The sequence below is a fragment of the Caretta caretta genome, chromosome 11 (genome assembly GCF_965140235.1).
Source record: "Caretta caretta isolate rCarCar2 chromosome 11, rCarCar1.hap1, whole genome shotgun sequence".
Lineage (NCBI taxonomy): Eukaryota > Metazoa > Chordata > Testudines > Cheloniidae > Caretta > Caretta caretta.
The window spans coordinates 51,974,465-51,997,596 of NC_134216.1; the positions used below are offsets into that span (position 1 = coordinate 51,974,465).

Genomic DNA, 23,132 nt, shown 5'->3' on the forward strand with positions numbered 1-23,132 from the left:
TTATTGTTACTTCTTAATATGTACATTACTATATCATCCAAAGACTTCAATCAGAATCATGGATACACTGTGTTAGGCATTATACAAACTCACACAAAGATACTATCCCTTACCCCAAGGGCATAAAACCAAACAGTATCAAAACATCACATAGCATACCTACAATATGTAAGATTAGCTCAATTATTTTAAGCCGCCATGCCCACCTTTTCAGCTGAAAGCAGGAAAAAGTTGTAACAAGATCATCACGGTAGTGATTTGAATGTTTTTACAGTGTGATGCTGTAAGTTATGAATTACAGTTTTAACATTCAGTGTTATCAAAGTACCCATACTAATTTGTTGGCTCTTCTTTCTCCCACATGTCTCCATTTTCCATGTTCTGCATGCTTTGCCTGTCCCGATGCTTGATGTCTCTTACATCAGTGCTTCACTTCCTTTCTTCCTTTTTTTGCCAAAACATGTTTCAGTATTCTGTGACTTTTGCCAAAACAAGCATTTAAACATCTGGAAATCATCCTCCATCATTTTCACCAGTCAGATGCATTTGTCTTAAAAAGTAGTTCCCAGGCAGACTCCATTAAGACACTTTATTACCTTTAAAGAAAATCTTTCCAAATATTCCCTGGCTATAGAATATTATAATCCATGGAGAATTCAAGGGCTTTTTCCTTCAAATTAAAACCAAACTTCACTGCACTGGTCTAAGTTGTAACATCCTGAAGAAATACCTCTGATTTCCTCTGAAGAATTTAGTGTTGATGACCTGGAAGCCCAAACCAAAGGGCACGGATGATGTTAGGAAATTATAAACTGACGGTATTTAAAACAAATTTGGGAGGTGACGTTCTTTTACATCTTTTAATATTGCATGTTACATCTTTTTAATATGCGCAACATGAAGTTAAAAGCACAACACTATCACTTTATTTCTATTTCTTTAAAACAAAACATTTTAGCAGGTAAAATATTTGTATGGGACTTCAGTGACAAAAATGTGAGACTATTCTGTACTTAATGTCATAATAAAATACATCGTAGTACTATGATTTTAATACTAAGAACAGAAAAGCCTCAGCCATAATGTCTCCAGAAGTGGCTTTCATTGTACAGCAACCCCCCACTCTCCAACTAATGCAGGTAGTGGTTTAAAGAGGATTTAATCCAATATATTGTAGCCAATAAATCAGAAACCATATGTCTCATGAGATGTGAGCCATATGCATTATGCTTTAATTTCATTATGTGAGAGACCCAGCAGAAATGTTATTTTAAGGCTTCACATTCCTAAAGGGACATTGTCAAGGCTAGTAGGCCTCACATAAGACTTAATATATCAGTTTGGTTTGGCTGTTCCCCCATTCGACATGCCTGCTCCGTGGCTCTGAATGCTGTAGGAGAAGACTGAACTTTACACAACTACTACCCTGGGGGTGCCTTGGCTTGTTTATAAGAGGGTCACCTAGTTGAGAAGCATCAACTTATATTTCAGCCTTTCCTTTAGGACGCTGATACATTTTTCAGTGTGGGAAAGACAATTTAAAGGTTGGAGTTTTTATTAATTATTATTTCAGAGGGTTGGTTTAGAAATCAATAGGACAAGAAAAACCAATACTCAATGCATGTGGCTTTTTTTAAACAACGGAAAATACAAACCATTGTGGGTCCTACGTGCCACAGAGGAGTCATGTTTGGGCATACCCTCTCAATCACACAGACCTTCGGGAAACATGGACCACATCTCACTCCCCATGCATCAATAAGAAGTTCTTGCCTATTATGCTCCGATGCACCCAGAACAGCTATCCCAAAACACAAGGAAATCTAAGCGAGAAACACAGGTAGGTGGTCAATCAAAACATGTAATAACCATGAACCAGTTTAGTCAGCAACAGTTGGAACAAAACATAACAGCCCAAATGGTAGGTATGCAGCAGCAAGCCCTGAGTAACTGCACACACCCAATACTATGTAGATGCATACAAAGGAATGGGAATTGGAACATTGAGTTCAGGGAGCAGGAACCAGGAAACAAACAGGCAAAGGTATAGGTAGCAAAAACAGGAAGGCCACACATACACACCAGTCATCACATTACCTTTCTATGCTTAGTTGTGGCTCCTCTTCCCAGATGGAGGCACAGAACTGCACTGGTACTCAGTCTGGTGAATGTGTGCATGTGTAGGATAGGATGGATAGGAAGATAATGCTGCAAAATTCATGGTTGGCTAGGATAGTATGCATCAATTTCTCTCCAGTTCCAGCAAGCCACGTCCCCAAAATTTCCACATACTATGAGGGCAGGAGGGCTTCTGCTGACTCAAGAACAAACGAAAGACTGAGCTCCTCTACCCTATTATTTTCTGTCCAATTTGAGCATGTTAACCATGTTTGTCTCTACTCTGTGCCATGTAGCAGAGAGCAGGATAGGAGCCATAGTTTTACTCTCTTTTGCTTCCGTATTGCAATGCAAACTAAGATCTAATTTTCTGTCCATTAGCATGCTCAAGCATCTTTCAGCATTTCTTTCACGTGCTGACACGTGTTTCGGGTTATTTTTCCCCAGCTGGATTATAACAGCTTGCATTTTTCTAAATTGATTCTGATCTTATTATTTCTGCTCATATTTCAATCATTTACAACAACTACCTCTTTAGTATCATCTGTGAATTGCATTAACATGCTGTTTCTCTCTTCTTCTAGGTCAGTGTTTCCCAAACTTGGGACATCGCTTGTTCAGGGAAAGCCCCTGGCGGGCTGGGCCGGTTTGTTTACCTGCCGCGTCCGCAGGTTCGGCCAATCGCGGCTCCCACTGGCCGCGGTTCGCTGTGCCCAATGGGGGCTGCAGGAAGCGGCGCGGGCTGAGGGACATGGCAGGTAAACAAACAGGCCCGGCCCACCAGGGGCTTTCCCTGAACAAGCGGCGTCCCAAGTTTGGGAAACACTGCTCTAGGGGTATATCCACACTGCAGTAAAACACCTGCAGCTGGCCTGTGTCAGCTGATTCGGCCTCATGGGACTCCAGCTGCAGGGCCAAAAAATTGCAGGGTAGACGTTCAGGCTCAGGCTGGAGCCCGGACTCTGGGACCCTCCTCCATCACGTACCCTCAGTTTCTTGGAGAGATCTACAATCATTTCCAAAAACTTGAGTCTTAGATCTCCCAGGTGAACACATGATGAAAGTTTATAAAAATATAATAAAATTATCCTTGTATGTATAAATTAAGCCTAAAGCTTGAAAGCCTAAAGGCTGGGCCTGGAAAAGTTTCAGCTTGTACAGAACACAAAAGCCACTTTTCTAAGCAACATTTGCCACTATGAACGTGTCTCCTCAGTGCACTGTGCCTCTGCGCTGGCTCCCTATTGATCACAGTACTCAATAAAAGGTTTCCATTTTAGTATTCAAAGATCAGCATGAGATTGGCCCTAGGTATCCAAGAGATCACCTCTCCTTCCACAAGCATGGCCTCTTACAAGTACATTTCACTGGACCTGAGTCAATCAGTAGGTAGAGGGTTGCGGGGAAAAGGGCTTCAGGAACATTCACATCCTTTGATAGGCTACTAGTGAGGCTGCCCGGTCAGTGTTGGACTTTTCCTGGATATGTATCTTTCCATTCAGGAGCCTAATCTTTTAGAATTCAATGTAAATTTCTTTCCTTAAAATAGCAAAGAACATTCAAGACAGGATGTACTGTACCTGACGATCCTTAATTATATACCATAGCCTCCAGGAGTTAGTAATGTTTCAGTTCCTTCTTTCAACAACACTTACTATGCCACAGGATACTGTTACCAGGCATCTAACATATGAACTATAACATTTGACAATCTAAACATTCAAAGTAAGCAAAGGAAAGAACATCTTGAGATAGCCATCTAAAAGAGACCGAAATAATTGTCACAGGGTAGCAATCACAGCAGCAGCTAATCTCTATTTCAGCTTTCATTATATTTAAAGATTTGACAGAATGAAGTAGAGAAATTATTTGTGAAAAACTGAACTGGAGATAAATTGTCTTAACTCAGATTGCCAACAGATTTATGTCTATATTTCTACACTTTAGTTCATTTCCTGACCTACTTGGATATTTAATGCCTGGAGGCATTAAAACTCAGGGTGGAAAGAGAACTGACAAATCAATCAAGCATTCTCTTCCAGAATCTCTTGGAAAGATATTTAATCTGATTAACCATGGGCAGTCAGTTTGTGTCTACTCAAAATATCTTCTGAAATTCACTGTGATACCACATGTACCCAGGAAAAGGGAAAAGAAATTCCACTAAAAGGAAGGATCACTTGATGATTACCTGTTCTGTTCATTCCCTCTGAAGCACCTGGCATTGGCCACTGTCAGAAGACAGGATAATAGGCTCAATGGACTTTTGGTCTGTCCCAGTACGGCCATTCTTATGTTCTTAAGGAAAATTTCCTGCTGACTTATCTTATGTTTCACTTTTTCCCAGATGTAAATATTTCAATCTTGGGTCTATTTTACCTGAACTAGACTCTTGGAAGAAATATTCCAATATTCTGAATTATATAAAGGAGTATGGATTATAACCAACAGTACTATAGGAATAGTCCTTGTTGAATTGAAAGCCAAACACCATGAGATTATCCAGAGAACACAGGCACAGCATGAAAACTAATTCTCACACTCACCTATGTTACTGTAATTCTAAAGAGTAGAAATCAAATACTGTGAGGTTATTTATATTCCATTAAAGAAGACAGGAAGTGTTGTGGAAATCTCTCTATATAAGATAGAGATAAACTCTGTTAGATGAATTTTTTTACCTAAAATATTTTGCAGGTAGCTACAGAAAAACATACAGCTGCTGAAGTAATTGCAGTAAGGCTCCAGTTATTATCCAGCAGGTCTCCTAGCAGTTTGGTCAACATTTCTCCTCTCCAGAGACCAAGCCCAGTATTTGCATCCCCCAACCTTCACCAGCCAATATAGAACCTTATAGTACATGACTGTTAATCTTAATATAAGACTGTGCATGAATATGGGTCTCCCGCATAAGAGATCAACATACTATTGCCATACCACTGGCCCTCTGATAATCAGTCTTAAACTTCATGCTTATATAACACATGACCTCTCAGCAGCATGAGCTGATGGGATGATGGAATGCTGAAGTTGTCTCTCACAATAAGAACACCAGCACAGCAGGCAATGGCAACTTTGTGTTTTAGTTAGTAAAGATCACGATAAGTAACAGCTTCGATATTTTATCTTAATTCCCATAAGTGCCAATGGTTTATCAGCATCCAAACCTTCCTGTATTTTATTATTTTCATAACTGCAAATAAGCCTATGAAACAAAAATTCCACATGCATAAATCCAAGGAAAGGAAGGCTCTCCACACAACTGAAAGCACATGTTAAAGATTTCAGTGAGGCGGAGGGGGTTGTGTGGACAGGGGTGAATCTTACTCAAAATGAAACATAATACATTATATCCTGTTTTTAGGAAGCAAGTGGGCATTACTGACCTCAACATGTGCACTCTATCAATTCTGTACACTGCAAGTACAGTTCCGTGCTAAATTATAATGGATGGGTAAATGACCCATACAAAATCATTTTTAGCGCAACACAGATATTGGTTTCTACCATGACAAATCATTTTGTACAGGAGCAAACAAATAAAGAATGCAGATCCCTAGCAGAGATATTCTGGAAGTAAAGAGCCACGTTAGCATTTTCTGAATTTCTTCTTGACCTAAAGCTTACAGGCTTGTGAGTGCCATTGCTGAAACATATTGACCCAGGGCTAGCAAGTAAAGCACATACTCATAATTATGTATTTTACCCCATAGGCTTTTGAGAAGTTATCTATAATGTGCTCCTAACATTCCTTGCATTCCTGGTAAGTACAGTGACTGGAGCAATTCAGTTTAGAACAGAGAACTGGGAAAGGACTAAATTGAAAAGAGCAGGCATTTCTTCTCTTCAGAAACAGAACAAGGAAGGTGTTTTAAAATATGAGTACTTTGAATATAATGGTTAAGCTTAGCTGTAATTAGAGGACAGTAATACACTTATTAAAGGATCTATTCTCCTTTCCACATGTCTGTGTAATTCCAAATGACATTAATAAGAGTTATGTTGGAAAGAAGAATGGTCTGAATCAATCCATATAAAACAATCCATATAATTAGTTTATTTGTTAAACAATCCATATGGAACAGAGTTCATTTTTACTGGTTCACACTGTTAAATTAATGTGACCTTTTATTAACTTAAAGCAGGAGAAAAATACAGTCAAAGAATAATGCACAATAACAGAGTCAAAACAAAAATTGTCCATCAAAACAGTCAAACAATAGATCACAATACGGAACACTCTCAGGGCCCAAAGATCTGATAAAGGACAAAGAAAATAAGTGTCCTTTCACCTATTAGAGAATTGAATATATAAATTATGCTCATCCTGACTACAGCTTATGCTGATGTAACAGAGTAACAAGAAGGGTTTCTTCAGGTATGTTGGCAACAAGAAGAAAGCCAAGGAAAGTGTGGGCCCCTTAATGAATGAGGGAGGCAACCTAGTGACAGAGGATGTGGAAAAAGCTAATGTACTCAATGCTTTTTTTGCCTCTGTCTTCACTAACAAGGTCAGCTCCCAGACTGCTGCGCTGGGCAACACAGCATGGGGAGTAGGTGGCCAGCCCTCTGTGGAGAAAGAAGTGGTTAGGGACTATTTAGAAAAGCTGGATGTGCACAAGTCCATTGGGCCGGATGCGTTGCATCTGAGAGTGCTACAGGAGTTGGCGGCTATGATTGCAGAGCCATTGGCCATTATCTTTGAAAACTCATGGCGATCGGGGGAAGTCCCGGATGACTGGAAAAAGGCTAATGTAGTGCCCATCTTTAAAAAAGGGAAGAAGGAGGATCCTGGGAACTACAGGCCAGTCAGCCTCACGTCAGTCCCCGGAAAAATCATGGAGCAGGTCCTCAAAGAATCAATCCTGAAGCACTTACACGAGAGGAAAGTGATGGATTCAGTCAGCATGGATTCACCAAGGGAAGGTCATGCCTGACTAATCTAATCGCCTTCTATGATGACATTACTGGTTCTGTGGATGAAGGGAAAGCAGTGGATGTATTGTTTCTTGACTTTAGCAAAGCTTTTGACATGGTCTCCCACAGTATTCTTGTCAGCAAGTTAAAGAAGTATGGGCTGGATGAATGCACTATAAGGTGGGTAGAAAGTTGGCTAGATTGACGGGCTCAACGGGTAGTGATCAATGGCTCCATGTCTAGATGGCAGCCGGTATCAAGTGGAGTGCCCCAAGGGTCGGTCCTGGGGCCGGTTTTGTTCAATATCTTCATAAATGATCTGGAGGATGGTGTGGATTGCACTCTCAGCAAATTTGCGGATGATACTAAACTGGGAGGAGTGGTAGATACGGTGGCAGGTAGGGATAGGATACAGAGGGACCTAGACAAATTGGAGGATTGGGCCAAAAGAAATCTGATGAGGTTCAACAAGGATAAGTGCAGGGTCCTGCACTTAGGATGGAAGAATCCAACGCACGGCTACAGACTAGGGACCAAATGGCTAGGCAGCAGTTCTGCAGAAAAGGACCTAGGGGTGACAGTGGACAAGAAGCTGGATACGAGTCAACAGTGTGCCCTTGTTGCCAAGAAGACCAATGGCATTTTGGGATGTATAAGTAGGGGCATAGCGAGCAGATCGAGGGACGTGATCGTTTCCCTCTATTCGACATTGGTGAGGCCTCATCTGGAGTACTGTATCCTGTTTTGGGCCCCACACTACAAGAAAGATGTGGAAAAATTGGAGAGAGTCCAGCGAAGGGCAACAAAAATGATTAGGGGTCTGGAACACATGACTTATGAGGAAAGGCTGAGGGAACTGGGATTGTTTAGTCTGCAGAAGAGAAGAATGAGGGGGGATTTGATAGCTGCTTTCAACTACCTGAGAGGTGGTTCCAAAGAGGATGGTTCTAGACTATTCTCAGTGGTAGAAGATGACAGGACAAGGAGTAATGGTCTCAAGTTGCAGTGGGGGAGGTTTAGGTTGGACATTAGGAAAAACTTTTTCACTAGGAGGGTGGTGAAACACTGGAATGCGTTACCTAGGGAGGTGGTAGAATCTCCTTCCTTAGAAGTTTTTAAGGTCAGGCTTGACAAAGCCCTGGCTGGGATGATTTAATTGGGGATTGGTCCTGCTTTGAGCAGGGGGTTGGACTAGATGACCTCCTGAGGTCCCTTCCAACCCTGATATTCTATGATTCTATGTTAAATTGAGTGAAGTGACTCCTGAGTAGAGATAGAGATGAAACTATTCCTTCGTATCTGGACTTTTCAAAGATTCTGAAGTTCTTTTCCAGATTTTAGAACTGAGTTTTTGATTTGGGACCTTCGCTGATGCTGAATTTTTAAATATTCGATGTGGACCCGATCAAACTCCCATCCTAGTCATTGGGTAATCACTGATTTCACCGGGAATGGCATCAGACCCTAAATGGACTTCAGGTAAGTTCAGACACATCAATGTGATGTCCCTCAGTCTACAGTAAGAGGATTTATCATGGCATTATTATTCCTAAAGATCCATTAACAAATTACTGTGAAACCTAGTGTGGGGATTTAGATTTCCCAGTACTAGTAATTATTTTCCATATTATCATTTATGCTAAATTTTAAAAATTCACTTTGGACTCATTCAAATTTAAGATAGTTCAGTACATCAGAAGATAGTTTTGGATTAAAAGAATCACAGTGTGCCAAATGTTACAAACAAGTGATCTGGGTCTTTTGAGTGGTTAATTAAATTTGGAACATGTCCAATTATATTAAATAGTGTAAATTGTGCATCTTTGGCAATTATACAATTGAACTTTTTCCATACAGCATTTACACAACTTATTGGATGTGTTCTCTTCAGTGAATTCTGAAAAGGTAACAAATATTTCCTATTAGCTGAAATGCTAAAATACTGAAACATATTTTACTGCAATCTATTTCGGGTAATATTTCAGGCAACCTAAAAAGAGATACTAAATTTACTACTGTCCTTAGGGACTGATCCTGCAGCCCTTTCCCTCTAGGATTAGTGCCATTGGGATTGTACTATGGTGCCTCATCCAATGTCTTCTGAAGTCAGGGGAAAGCCACCCATTTGGAACAGGTCATCAGACACTATAATAATGGATGCTAATTAAAAAAACTCATTAAAATAGATGAGCTAAATGAGATGGACAGAAAGGACAGACCCAAAATCAGAAGAATCAGGAATAAAATGTTAACAAACCATGGAATTAATTTGCCTTAGTGAATATACCATGGCAAACCAAAAGAGACATAGCAGGAGTAGCAGAAAGTATGTAGCAGAAAGTATGCCTTCCACAAACAGGACTGTTACTTTATGTAGATGTTGTGTCACAGATTTTAAACAGTGGCACCTTCTCATTATCAATGGTTGCTCAGCAGCAGACTTAATTCTGCAAGTTTCCTTTATCCTAACTAAGGATGCTCCAGTCTGCAAAATCCTTGCATAATTTCCTGAAGTACGGAAAACAAGTGATTCAAATGTTGTTATCTGGGAACTTTTTAACATCACACAACACACAATACTGTAATAATCCTACCACTATCTTGGAGGCAAGACATGACTGTATATATCTGAAATATGGTGTCACCTCAGAAGCACCTTTTATTGTTTAAAAGTGTGAACTATGTAGCTACATATCCTCCTGAGAGACATTATATGTCACATAAGTGTAAATGGAGTATGTTCTAATCATTTTATTTCAAGTTGAGGCTGTAGTACCTGATTTCCTCAAAATCTATAGAATGTATATTTCTGTAAATGGACAGTTCTGTTCATTCCTTTCTCGTTATATATAGAGTTAATGCATGTATCATTCCACCCTATGTTATACATACAGTTAACATCTACATACAGTTAACATCTACAGTTCTAAGCTCCAGAGTCACAAAGACAGAAACTTAGCAGAAAGCACCTAAACTCATGTACATATAAGGACTGATCACATGTCTGAAGCTGGAATTTGCTCTGTTTTTTATTCCTTGGAACACAGTTCATTGCCTTTCTCTGTATACTGCAAAAAATTACATAAAAGAACTGTCACATTATAATCACTCTTACCTCTCCTCAGAGTAACTAGTTCTTCCCCGCCCCCTCCCTCCCATAATCCCACTATATCTTTTCTCTCACAAAATGCTGTGTGGTCTAGTTGTTTAAACAGAGAAAGGGGAAAACAGAGAGTGCCTGGGTTCTAATCCTGATCATAGGCAAATCATTTAACCTCCTATGGCTCAGCGAACCCAGATGGAAATCTGGAGGGACCACACTGAAAAATGATGCTGTTTCTAAAATGGGTTTTCCTATATAAATATATAATAAAGTCACTGCTGTTTGGCAGAAGTTTTATTTTTTCAATTTTTGTAAAGAAAAGAATGTAAGACGGGAAAAGTAGGTTCCTGACAAGTTCACATAATGGCCCTTGCAATTTATGTTAATAAACAATATTAATGGACCTGATCCTGAAATCTTATAAGACAAGGTTGCCAAATCCTTCCTAACTCTGCTAATATTAAAATATATTAACACTTAAGAAAATTAACATTCAACAATAAATGGTGCATGGGAGTGTGAGAGACAGGGAGAGAGATGAGATGATGATGTGGTTTCTATGGCAATAATCTGTATTTATAAACACTGTGGTAAAAATTCCAGTACTATAAGTCAAAGCACACAATTATTTTTAAATTCCTGAGTAGCTATGATCTTTTCCAAGTATTCAGCAGATGTGCATCACTTGTGTGAACCACACTCTCTCTCTTCCAAGCGGATTTCATAACTTTGAACTAGACCGCCCTCTCTCATGGTGGGAGGAAATCTCCAAGAGGTTCCCCTTGCAGAGTTTTTTCTATATAGTTCCACAGATGAAGGAGCAGTACTACCAGTCACACATGTTCAAAATTCATGAGTCAGGTCCCAAAATATCATGAGATTTTTAAAATAAATTTCCAATCTTTCTTCAATTTCTGATTTTTCATAGTAGGGCTGGAAGGGACCTTGAGAGGTCATCAAGTCCAGCCCCATGCAATCCCCAGGCAGGACCAAGTAAACCTGAACCATCCCTGATGGATGTTTGTCCACCCTGTTCTTAAAAACCTCCAATGATGGGGATTCTACAGCCTCCTTGGAAGCCTATTCCAGAGCTTAACTACCCATATAATTACAAAGATTTTCCCAATATCTAACCTAAATCTTCCTTGCTGCAGTTTACACCCATTACTTCTTGCCCTACCTTCAGCAGACATGGAGTAAAATTGACCACCATCCTCTTTATAACAGCCCTTGACATATTGAAGACTGGTATCAAGTTCAACCTCAGTCTTCTTTTCTTGAAACTAAGTATGACCAGTTATTTTACCTTTCCTGATAGGTCAGGTTTTCAAACCTTTTATCATTTTTGTTGCTCTCCTCTGGACTCTCTCCAATTTATCCACATCTTTCTTAAAGTGTGGCACCCAAAATTGAACACTATTACTCCAGCTTAGACTTCACCAGTGTTGTGTACAGCAGGACAATTACCTCCCATATCTCACATATGACAATCCTCTTAGTACACCCCAGAATGATACTAGCCTTTTTTGTAATTGCTTCACATTGTTGACTCATATTCAATTTGTGATCTACTATAACTCCTAGATCCTTTTCATCAATACTACTGCCTAGCCAATTGTTCTCCATTTTGTATTTGTGTATTGATTTTTCCTTCCTAAGTGCAGTACTTTGCGCTTGTCTTTATTGAATTTCATCTTGTTGATTTCAGACTGATTCTCCAATTTCCCAAAGTCATTTTGAATTCTAATTCTGTCCTCCAAAATGCTTGCCGCCCCTCCCAGCTTGTTGTCATTCGCAAATGTAATAAGCATACTCTCCACTCCATTATTGAAGTTCTTAATGAAAATATTAAATACTAGTAGACCCAGGACTGACTCGTGTGGGACTGCATTAGATACATCTGCCCAGTTTGACAGTGAGTATTGATAACTATTCTTTGAGTACCGTCTTTCAACCAGTTTTTCACCCATCTTATAGTAATTTTATCTAAAGTATATTTCCTTAGTTTGATTATAAGAATGTCACGTGGTACTGTGTCAGAAGCTTTACTAAAATCAAAGTATACCACATCCACTGCTTCCCCCCATCTACTAGGCCAGTAACCCTGCCAAAGAAGGAAATTAGATGGGTTTGGCATAATTTGTTCTTGACAAATCCATAGCCTTTAGGGGTCATATTTTCCAACTCTCCTTTTGCCACCATAAGATCCAGAAATGGAAAAAAAATGGAAGCAGAGATTCTCATGTAATCAGATGATTCCAGGAGCTAAGGTTTTAAGAAAAAACACCAGATTAGCTCTGTGAGGCCAGTGAGGAGACAATGTACATATCTTCTAGCCCTACATCCACCCCACACAGTGCTATTCATGCCTGCCTCCACTCTGGCCAGACTCCATCTCTTTTTCCTTTGTGTAGATCCTAACCTTATTGAGAAACCTCCATTGAGTCCTAGGGTGGGAGTGACAGTGTCACAAAGGGAAAAGACCTTCTCTGTGGGAGGATCTTGCTTGAGAAGATCCACAGTTTTTAAGAGCTTGCTTACTCAGAAGAACAAGAAAAAACAAATGGCCCAATCCTGCTAAAGCACCCTTCAGTGGGAGTGGGACTGACTTCACAATATGTGGGATGTTACAGGTGTAAGACATTGAAATGCATGCAGGAGGCAAGGAAATTTTCCATATTTTGGAGTAAATTTAACCAAAACTGGCAAGAGAAGCAAACTGAACTACTTGGAGAATATAGGAACACACAGAAATCCAGGAAATTATTGCCATAGGTAAGCACTTCTATATTCAGATGGAGTTTGGACGAGACTATAAATCTTCCTGCATTGAGGCAATTCCCAGTATCCCAACTCAGATTCAGACAAGCAAGAGTGAAGAAAGTGACGTTCTAGTTTTCATGAAACAACTCTTGTGGTGTATCACTAAGGATGGGTGTTTAAGGAAACTGGCAGAGAGCTGGTGCACAGGCAAGGAATGGCCTAGGACAGTGGTTTTTCAAACTTTTTTTCTGGCAACCCAGTTGAAGAAAATTGTTCATGCCTGTGACCCAAAAGAGCTGGGAATGAGGAGTACAGGATGTGGGAGGGGGCAGGGCTCTGGACTGGGGATGGGGCCAGGGATGAGGGGTTTGGGGTGCAGGTTTGGGGGGGCTCAGGGCTGGGACAGGGGATTGGGGCACGGGTTTACCTTGGCCGGCTCCCTGTCAGCGCTGCAATGCGGGGTGCTAAGGCAGGCTTCCTGCCTGTCCTGGCACCGTGAATCACGCTGTGCCCCAGAAGTGGCCAGCAGCAGGTCTGGCTCCTAGGCAGAGGCATGCAAGTGGCTCCGCACGGCTCTCGCCCGCAGGCACCACCCCCCACCCCAGATGCCATTGGCCAGGAATCAGCGAATGGGAGTGCAGAGCCAGTGCTCAGGGCTGCGGCAGCGTGTGGAGCCCCGTGGCCCCCCCCACCTAGGAGCCAGACTTGCTGCTGGCCGCTTGTGGGGCACAGCACGATGTCGGCACAGGTACGGACTAGCCTGCCTTAGTCGGGCAGCACCGCCGATGGGACTTTTAACGGCTCAGTCGGCAGTCCTGACCAGAGCTGCCACGACCCAGTGTCTTCCATTCCGCTACCCAGTACTGCGTCATGACCCGCAGTTTGAAAACTACTGGCCTAAGAGCATGCCATGGTTCTTCCAACAGTTTCCCCTATGCTGAGCCCTAAGGCAGGAGGAAAAGGACCTTAACTATATGTGACAATGCCTACTCCCAATGTTCACTACAGGGCCAAGTAGTGGAAGGCAATGTGTGGCCCACAAACCACAATTCCAGCCACCATGTGGGCTCCATTTGGCCTTCCTGCACTCCTAAACTAGCCTGGACCAATATACAGAATTTAGACTGAAGACCAGCATCCTTCTCTCTACCGAGGCATTTATAGCACACTTACCTACATGGTATCAAACTGCACTTCCAAATGATGCTTAAAGGAACACTCTCAAGGTGGCTAGTCCCATAATTAGGCCTACCATTATTTTACCATATGTTTGAAATTTTTGTTATTTTTAACATGCATTTAACATGACTTTATCATACATAACTACTGCCAACCAAGTAATCTTGTCATGAGCAACCTTACCAAAACAAATCGCTATGCCCTGGCATTGAGCAAGAAAGATTCTGTAGGGAAACAGATTTCATTTTAAAGTGATTTTTTAGCATCACAGAGAATTGTTAAATGATGTCTTTGTTTTTAAAAGTCCTTTAGTGAATCTACTTAGTCATCCTTTGAAATCCATTCAGGAATTTTCTACCTGCTTTACTACTTTCAATCTAGTTGTTCTTCCACACACTCGGGCACCCCAGTCTCATGCTGAGCCCCATATACATTCTGTTAGTTATATTAGCAAAAGTTGTGTGTTTTTCCTCATTCCTCCCTGTTTGTAGGAGTTTTATTTATTTATTTTATATTTTTAGTGTGGGAATGCTAAATCAATGCAGAGAGTTCTCCATTTTTTCCAAAAGCAGCAAAACTGGTAGTCATTCTAAGCTAAGATTTCCAAAACGCCTCCCACGTTCCCCCCAGATACATCTGTAATTTAGGAACTATGGCAAACACCTGCTATCATTGGTTCTCTAGCAGTTCAGGGCAGTTTTGGGGGGGAGGGAGAAGGGAAAAGGTAGAAGAAGAGGTGAATTGAATCACTGACAGTACACGACAGTATGCACTGATCTCAGAAACTTGCAGTAACTTGCATGACAACAAGGTGAGCTAAGGACAAACTAAGCTGTGAATTTTCTTTGCATTGATGGGCCTAAATCAGGCTCTTAATCAGAAATTAATGTCATTTTTCATATACAATTCAACAAGTGCACCAGACTGAGATACAAACAAACTATAGGGATGAATTTCCTTCCCTACTTCAATACAAACACATTTTCTTTCCAAATAATTGAATAGTTCTTCTTTTTTACACTGAGCATGGCAGGAGGAGTTTCCTCATGTAATTAAGCTAAACACAAGCCAGTGCATTCTTAAGCAGAAAGAGCAATAACTGAAAATGATGCAAGAGACAAGTTATCTTATGATAACACATTTCATAATCTGGCCTATCAAATGCACGTTACTGTTTACTGAGAGTTCAGTATATATAATGTGCATTTGAAAATATGTTGTTACATCAAGAGCTTAACCCACAGTTCCCTTAATAGCAATGAGCAAATAAATGGCATGCATTATGCCTGCAAAAATCTCAATTAAAATTTGCCTTTTTAAAAAAAAGTTACAGAAAGGTCATAAATGAAATTAGAAGTTCCGTGTTCGTCATTTAATAGTCTGATATTCTACATCTAGGCTTTTATAATAGGTTCTTCCTTTCTAGTTACCATTATATCTGAAAAACGTACAAGATATGTCCCACTTTATGGCAACCATATGAAATATACTCCCAAAACTACACAAAGTGCTCCCTCTATAGGGCTTCTTATACAACGTACAGAATCATAAGCATCTCATTTTCTCTCACAGGACTGCAAACATTTTCAAAATAGTTTCACTGTTTTATTCATTAGGATTTGAATTGCCATTACTTATGCAGTGCCCTGTATTGCAGATTATGGGAGAGGGTTTAATAACAAAACATAACAAAAAAACAAACAAACAGGAAACTGCATGATAGGATGCAATAAAATCATTGTCATTTATATTGAATTTTATTCTATTAGTCATTTCTACATCTTTTTCCATTAACCTCTGCCATGATTTATTAAGTGAGAAACCTAACCTAGGGCACTATACCTACTGGATGAAATATAACTAGTCTTTACCCTTTTCAAAGAGACATAATACACGAATGCATCTGGATTTGGCAAAATAGAGGAAAAGGCCACTACAAAGTCTCCTGAATAACCATCACTTTCTTGCAGTTACATGATATTAAATATAAAGGAACATAAAGCCTGCCATGCCACATAAGTGAAGTACTAAGTTTGCTTCCTGACTTCAAACATCCTGGAGAAAACTATCACTGTCCAGATAAGAAAGTCAAAAGGGTGGGGAAGTACCATGCAAGAAAAGCCTGGATTCCATCAAATCCTGTCGAAAGAAAGAAAGAAAGAAAGAAAGAAAGAAAGAAAGAAAGAAAGAAAGAAAGAAAGAAAATTCCCTAAAACAAAGAATTTAATAAAGCAGATGCAGCTCAGTGCAAAAAGACTCCACCCTGCAAGGCTTCTGTGTTTACTTCTCTCAACTCAGTTCAGATTGTTCAGGCTAGTTTCCAACCCCAGAGACTGCATTTAGTCTCATCCCAAGCACTTTCTTTTGTTCAAACTTTCCAGTCTCCCCAGCCCCACACGGAGTTAATGCCAGGCAACAGGGTTTATTCCTAAATGCGCCACAGAAACATTTTGCATTTAATTGTTCTCCCCCAATCTGCAAAACAATGCACCGAAGGCAAGAGACTTGGGAACCTTGCAAAGCTCCAGCTTTAAAAAACTCAGCTGTCTTCCGATCAGACTCCCAAGGTGGAAACCTCTCAGCCCCCTTCTCCGCATTTAAACCAAAAAGTCTCACAATTACAGTATCCCACAGGCTTTCTATTGCCCTTATTATCCAAACTATGCAATAAACACACTGCACACAAAGAAAAAAGGAAACTCACCACCCTCAAATTCTTCTTGAAAGTCTTCTTGTGCTTTTGTTGTTACAAATTGCCCTAATAAAGCAGCAAGAATGAAAAAAGTTCTTGTTTGCACCCAGATTGCCATCATGTCTAAATATTAGACATGTGTATCTCCCTGGGCAGCAAAAAGTGCAAAAACGTAAGGTTATTTTAGCACCATGAAGTCAGCTGTGGGATCTTTTTCCTTTCAGCACTAGCTCCAGGACAAGATCTGCAAACCCCTTTTTCTCAGCACCAGCTCGGTCACCGTCTGCAAACACTTTTTTGAAGTGATGCAGCTTTAAATAGGAAGAATGCTGCCTCCACTTCTTTCCCTGCCCCTTTTCAGCTTGTTCAGGCTCATAGTCACCCAGTCCCTGCCAAGCAACAGTCTGATTGATGGTGAACAACCGAATCAGAGCTAGCTTCACTTTTCCTTGAACTTTCCCTTTTACAAATACACTTTCAGGATCGTTTCCTGCTGCGGTACAGTAAAGATAATGTATCAGAGCAATTTATTAAGAGACCCAAACGTATTTGAACAAAAGGCTGCGGAGAAGAGAGTGGTCTGCTCCTTACACACATTCCTGGCTGCTGAAAGGGGCCCAGCATAGGAGAGTATATACCCCGTCTTTAGCCACTGACAGGGGATTCTACCCCTTCCAAGTTGCTGGGAAGAGGCTCTCCCCTTCCCTTTTCACCACTGAGTGGAAGTTAAACGATCCACCTCCCTCTGAGTTTGCTGCCGTGTCTATCACCATCCCAGCCCCCTGAGACACCAGGAGAGCTACCAACCCCCGCTACTTTTTGCAAGGGGGATTACCCTGCTTGGACAGCCATAAAAGGGCTCTCGCCTATCTGCCCCCAAGTTACTGGGGCTATCTCTACCCTCTGCCCTACCTACTGGGAGGAAGATCCCTGAATATTGCAAACTTCTGGAAGAAGCTCTACTCTTCTGGCAGCCAGAATGGTGGTCTACCTACTTACCTTTCCCTGGTCAATGTGCCTCTGCCCCCTGGCAACTGGAAGAGGATCTACCTAAATCCTCACCTCCCATTCAGCCATTGAGAAAGTGCTCTACTTAACATTTCAGATCCTGGGAGAGAACCATCTGCAACCTCTACACCCAACTAGTCACTGGAAGTAGACTCTACCCTTCTTTACCTCATCCTCCCAACATAGCTCAGGGGCTGGGGAAGCTCAAACCCTGTCCCCCTGATTTCTGGGATGGGATCACCTGCTCCTGCTGGGTGGGAATGTTTAATCCCATCTGCTGGGAGAGGCTATATCCTTCATTTGAAGGGGAAAAGGTAAAGCCCAGCCTCAGCAGCCAGGGAGTCACAGTCTGGAACAGCCAGAGCAACAGTCTATATCCCGCTCCCAGTGGCTGCAGTGACAGGTAGACTTTCTTGCCGTGATTTGAGTGCAAATGGGGAAGGTGACAAAGGCCCCAATTAGAGCTGGTCAAAGAAAAAAGAAACAGGAACATTGTTCATATTTTCCTGGAAGAATTTGTCCCTTTTTCCCCCATCAAAATTTCAAATGTAAATGTTTTCGACTTGCCCAATTAGCTGTTTTTTTAGAAAAAATGTTATAAAAATGTTCCTGTCCATTAGTGTTTCAAAAAAGTTAAATTTGGACAATGTTGACCAGCTCTGGTTGTAATCATCACAGAACTGATTTGCATTTTGTGACACAGGCGAACTCCCCGCTGTCGAAAAGCTGTTGGAACTGGCTCCTGCACCACATACGGCACAAGGAGTGTGCCAAAGAAGGAGAGAAGAGGAGTACGCTGGGCTATGGCAGAGCACTGCTATTTTATGCTGAACCTCCACTGGCATAAAGGCCTTAGAGCAACCATTAAGCTGACACCAAGTCTGGACCAGCACAGAATCAGGAAAGCGTAATCTGTTCCCTGATAGCCACGCCTCCCCTGCACCAAGTGGAACTTTGATGCAGGGGAGAATTGAGCCCAGGAAGTATTTCACACACACTTCACAAGTTACTCCTGTTCAGACAGTGACAGTAACAGCTAACATTATAATCTCCTTGTCTCCTTTAAATAATTCTTGCCATGGTTAACGGGACTACAAGCAGAGTAAAAACAAGACATGCAAACTCTAGCCTCAATATTAAATACATCTACTTATTAGGAGCAACAATAGATTCATTATGAAGCAGTAAACAAATCCTCAGCATTGCCAGAATACGTACAGCAGTCTCTAGTTAGCTGCCAGTGGCTGGTGCTGCTAACGTACATATAGGCAAACCAGTCCACAGCATAAGAAAATATACACTTTTAATAAGCTGGGGACAGTTTACTACATGATCTTATTACAAAAATGACCATAAGAATACACAGAAAACTTGTCCCCACAAAGCAAAATGCATTTCCACTAACAAGGAACCTTTCAATAAGATTTGAAATAGAGCTGGTCAAAATTTTTCAAAATTCCAGTGAATTTTTTTGTTGAAGTTTGAACTGTGACCAGGGATGAAAATTTCACATTTTTCTCCTGCTTTGTGACAAGCTCTAGTATGACGTTCTCTGTGGATAAGTCCCAAGATCTCAGATGCTACCCTATCCCAAAATATGGCGGACCCTACAATTCCCTGTAGCCCTCCATGTCCCCTCACTCCAATCCCCCTCCAGCAGTGAATCCTCTCCCTGCCAATCTTCCATCACTCCTACCTGCTGCTGTCTTTTAGGGCTCTGTGTGTCTTACAGTGTTTGCTTAGGTAGCAAGGCCACAGTCTCCTTGGGTTAGGAAAGGTAGCTGTGGGAGGAAAAAGAACAAAGGGATCAGGTGGTTTGCAATTGCTTAGGGAAGGTCCTCTCTAGAGCTGTGCAAAGAGTTTGAAAGCATATCACAAATGTTCGTTAGAACTGATTCAGAAGCCCTGGAGTCCAAAAGAAGGTTATTGTTTTATAAAACTCAGCTTTCCCTTAGCCAGATCTCATTCCTAGCCCATAGGTTAGTTTTGGTTTGATGGTTTTGTGTCCATTTGCATAGGTTTGCTGGTATCAAATGTGGAAACAAATTAGTTTGAGATTTGATGCAAAAACTGGACTTAGATCTCTAGGAAATTTCCCCTTTCAAAAGTGGGATGTTAATATGTGAACCAGAAAGACAATGTTTGATACCTTATAGCAACTGGAGGTTCTTCAAGATGTGTGGTCCCTATCTGTATTCCACTGAGGGGTATGCATGCGCACCATACACTTGGAAACAGAGAGTTTTGAAAGCAGTGTCCATTGGTCCACACCTGCACCCTGGCTCACCTCTGGCCTCCAACCAAGGAAATAAGGGGTGGGGCAGACTGACCGCCTCTCCAGTTCCTTCTCCACTGCAAATCAAAGAAGATCCAAAGCAGACAAGAAGGAAGATGGGTAGTGGAATACAAGCAGGGACCACACATCTCGAAGAACCACCAGTTACTTTAAGATAAGTAACTTTCTCTTCTTCAAGTGCTGATCTCTATGTGTAATTCCATTGTGGGTGACTGACAAGTAGCACTCAAATAGGAGGAGGGTGCAAGGTTGTAGGTGGCAGAGCAGAATGGAAGACTGCCATTCCGAAAGATGCATCAGCAGAGGAGTCCTGTACCAAGGCATAATGATTCATAAGCAAGTGACTGGAACTCCACATAGCTGCCTTGTAGATATCAAGGAGAAGAACTTCTTAAAGTGATGCTATGGATGCTATTTATGCTCTTGTGGAATGAACTCTTATCCTCTGAGTCTGGGGGGAAGATTAGACAGCTGATAGCAGAACAAAATACATCCTGAGATCCATATTGAAATTCTTTGAGACAATACAGCCTGACCCCTGACTCTTTCTGCTATGGAAACAAATAACTTCCTTTCTTCTGAGGATGCATGTGGTTTTGTGAAGAGCACAAGGTGAATTGACTGGTTCAGGTGAAACTCAAACTACTTTGGGGGTGAGTTTAGGGTGTAAACACAATGAAACTTTGTCCTTTTGGAATATAGTGTAAGAAGGATCCATCATCAGTGCTCCAAGTTCACCAACCTTCCTAGCTGAAGAGATGGCTACCAGGAATTCAACCTTCATGGAAAGGGGACACATGGAGCAAGAAGCTAATGGTTCAAAATGGAGGCATAATGAGTACTGAGAGAACAAGATTGAAGTCCCATTGGCGGGGGGGAGGCTTTTTTTTTTAATAGCTGGAAAGATTCTGATTAGACCATTCCAGAATCTGCTAGTCAATGGGTGCAGGAAGATAGAGTAGCCCTGTGATTGCTGCCAAAAGGAGCTGATGGACAAACCTGCTGTCTTTAATGAAAGCATACAGTCCAAAATAAGAGGACTATCCACAGCTTCTGTGGATATATGTCTTTGATATCCTCAGCTAAACGCTTCCACTTGGCTAGGTAACATTTCCTAGATGAATCCTTCCTGCTATTAGCAAGGATGCTCTATATAGCTTCAGAACATTATTGTTCTAAAGAAAACGCCCATACAAAAACCAAGCCCTGAGATAAAGTGGACCTGGGTTGGTCTTGCTTCATCTTGCTGTTCCCCTAGGTCAAGAGATCAGGAAATGCGGAATAACGATCGGTGCCCGAGATGACATGCATAGGAGGTTCAGGAATCAAAACTGTCTGGGCCAGCTAGGGGCAATGAGGATGATGCATGCCCTATCCTGCCGAATCTTGTGTAAAACCAGAGGCAAGAGTGGTAGTGGAGGGAAAGCATAGTTCAGCTGGTCTGACCATGGAAGAAATAGTGTTGCCCTGCAAGTGGCAACCTAGGCCTCCTCTGGTGCAGTATATGTTGCATTTCCTGTTTGTTTGGGAGGCGAACAGGTCCCTGGTGGTGGTCCCCCATTAAGTGAAAATATTGTTCAGCACAGAGTCATATAGCTACCATTCGTGATCAACCGCAAAGTGTCTGCTCAGAGAGTCCGCTTGTACATTCTGGTTTCTTAGAGGTACAGGGTGATCTGATTGCCAATGCACCAATTCAACAGACTGCCTGCTTCTGCACACAGGGGAATGGTTGTGATGTTAAGCATGGTGACCTTGAATGAACACAAGAAGTGCTTCACAAGCCCATCTAACTGCTCATAACTCCAGAACTCTCAAGATGTCCAGGTGCATTGAACTCTACAGTTGTCCATGTGGGCTCCCCAACTCCACAGAGATGTATCTGTAATGACTGCCCCATCCAGTGAGGAGGCAAGCAGGGGAACCCCCATGCATACTTGGCAGGGATTCTTCAACCATAAAATGGATATCACTTTGGGGGAACAGTCACTATGGTGTTCATGGACTGCCATTTTAATGAGTACACTGTTTGAAGCCATACCTGTAGGCAGAGACTCGCAAATGGTGTGACATAAGTGCATGAAGCTGTATGACCTAGGATAGACAGAGAGAAATCTTGACACATATTCAAGAGTTGCTTATGACCTGATCTATGAGCTCATTCATAGCCTGAAACCTGTCTGTTGGCAGATAAGCCTTATCATGATTGAATTTCAGGACACCCCAATGAAGTCTAAAGTCTGTGTTGGGGTGAGAATGGACTTTTCAGCATTTGACCCCCAAAGAGGAGAGGAGTTGCAGCATTGTCGAAGTTGACACATAAGCCTCTTGGCATGACCTGATGACAAGGAGCCAATTGTTGAGGTAGGGGAAGACAGTGAAATCAAGGCATCTGATATAGGCTGCTACTACAGACAACACATTGCTAAAGACCTGGGAGGCAGTAGAAATGCTGAAAGGGAGTACTCTGTGTTGAAAGTGGTCAGAGTCCACCATGAATCTGAGAAAGCATCTGAGAGCAGGAGAGAAGGTCCATGTAAAAGTAGGCACCCTCCATGTCAGGAGCTGTAAACCACATGTCTTTTTCCAAGGATGGAATTATAGATGCTAACATGACCATGCAAACCTTGAATTTGTTTATAAAATAGTTGAGATGGCAAAGACTGAGAATGGGTCTCTTACTGCCCTTTTTGGGTATTAGGAAGTATGTTGAGTAAAAACCCCTCTCTTAGTACTGAGAACCAGCCTGCTCTATTGCTCCTCACTGTAAGAGGGATTCTACTTCTTGTTTGAGAATCTTCTTGTGAGAGTGGCCCCCTAAAGGGAATGGGAGTTTTGGACAGGGTAGGGACATAGACTCTATCATATAGACAGAATGGATGATGTTCAGCACCCATTTGTCCATTGTTATTGTACTCCAAGTGTTGAAAAAAGAGTCCTAGATGATCCCCAAAGGTTGCATGAAGATCAGGAGGTGTTGGACTTAGTGGTTTGCAGCTCTCAAGCTCCCATCAAAAATAACGTTTAGCTGAGGACTGGGACGCGGAACCTGCTGT

General features: G+C 41.6%; 1 protein-coding gene across 1 annotated transcript in view; it reads right to left on the reverse strand.

The window, feature by feature from the left end:
* COL5A2 (collagen type V alpha 2 chain) overlaps positions 1 to 17,109 on the reverse strand; it is a 167,606-nt gene extending 150,497 nt beyond the window's left edge. Inside the window, exon 1 of the mRNA XM_075118014.1 lies at positions 16,785 to 17,109. Coding sequence (XP_074974115.1) covers positions 16,785 to 16,893 — 109 coding nt within the window. The 5' untranslated portion in view covers positions 16,894 to 17,109. The remainder of the gene's footprint in view (positions 1 to 16,784) is intronic.
* Positions 17,110 to 23,132: the final 6,023 nt, after the last annotated feature.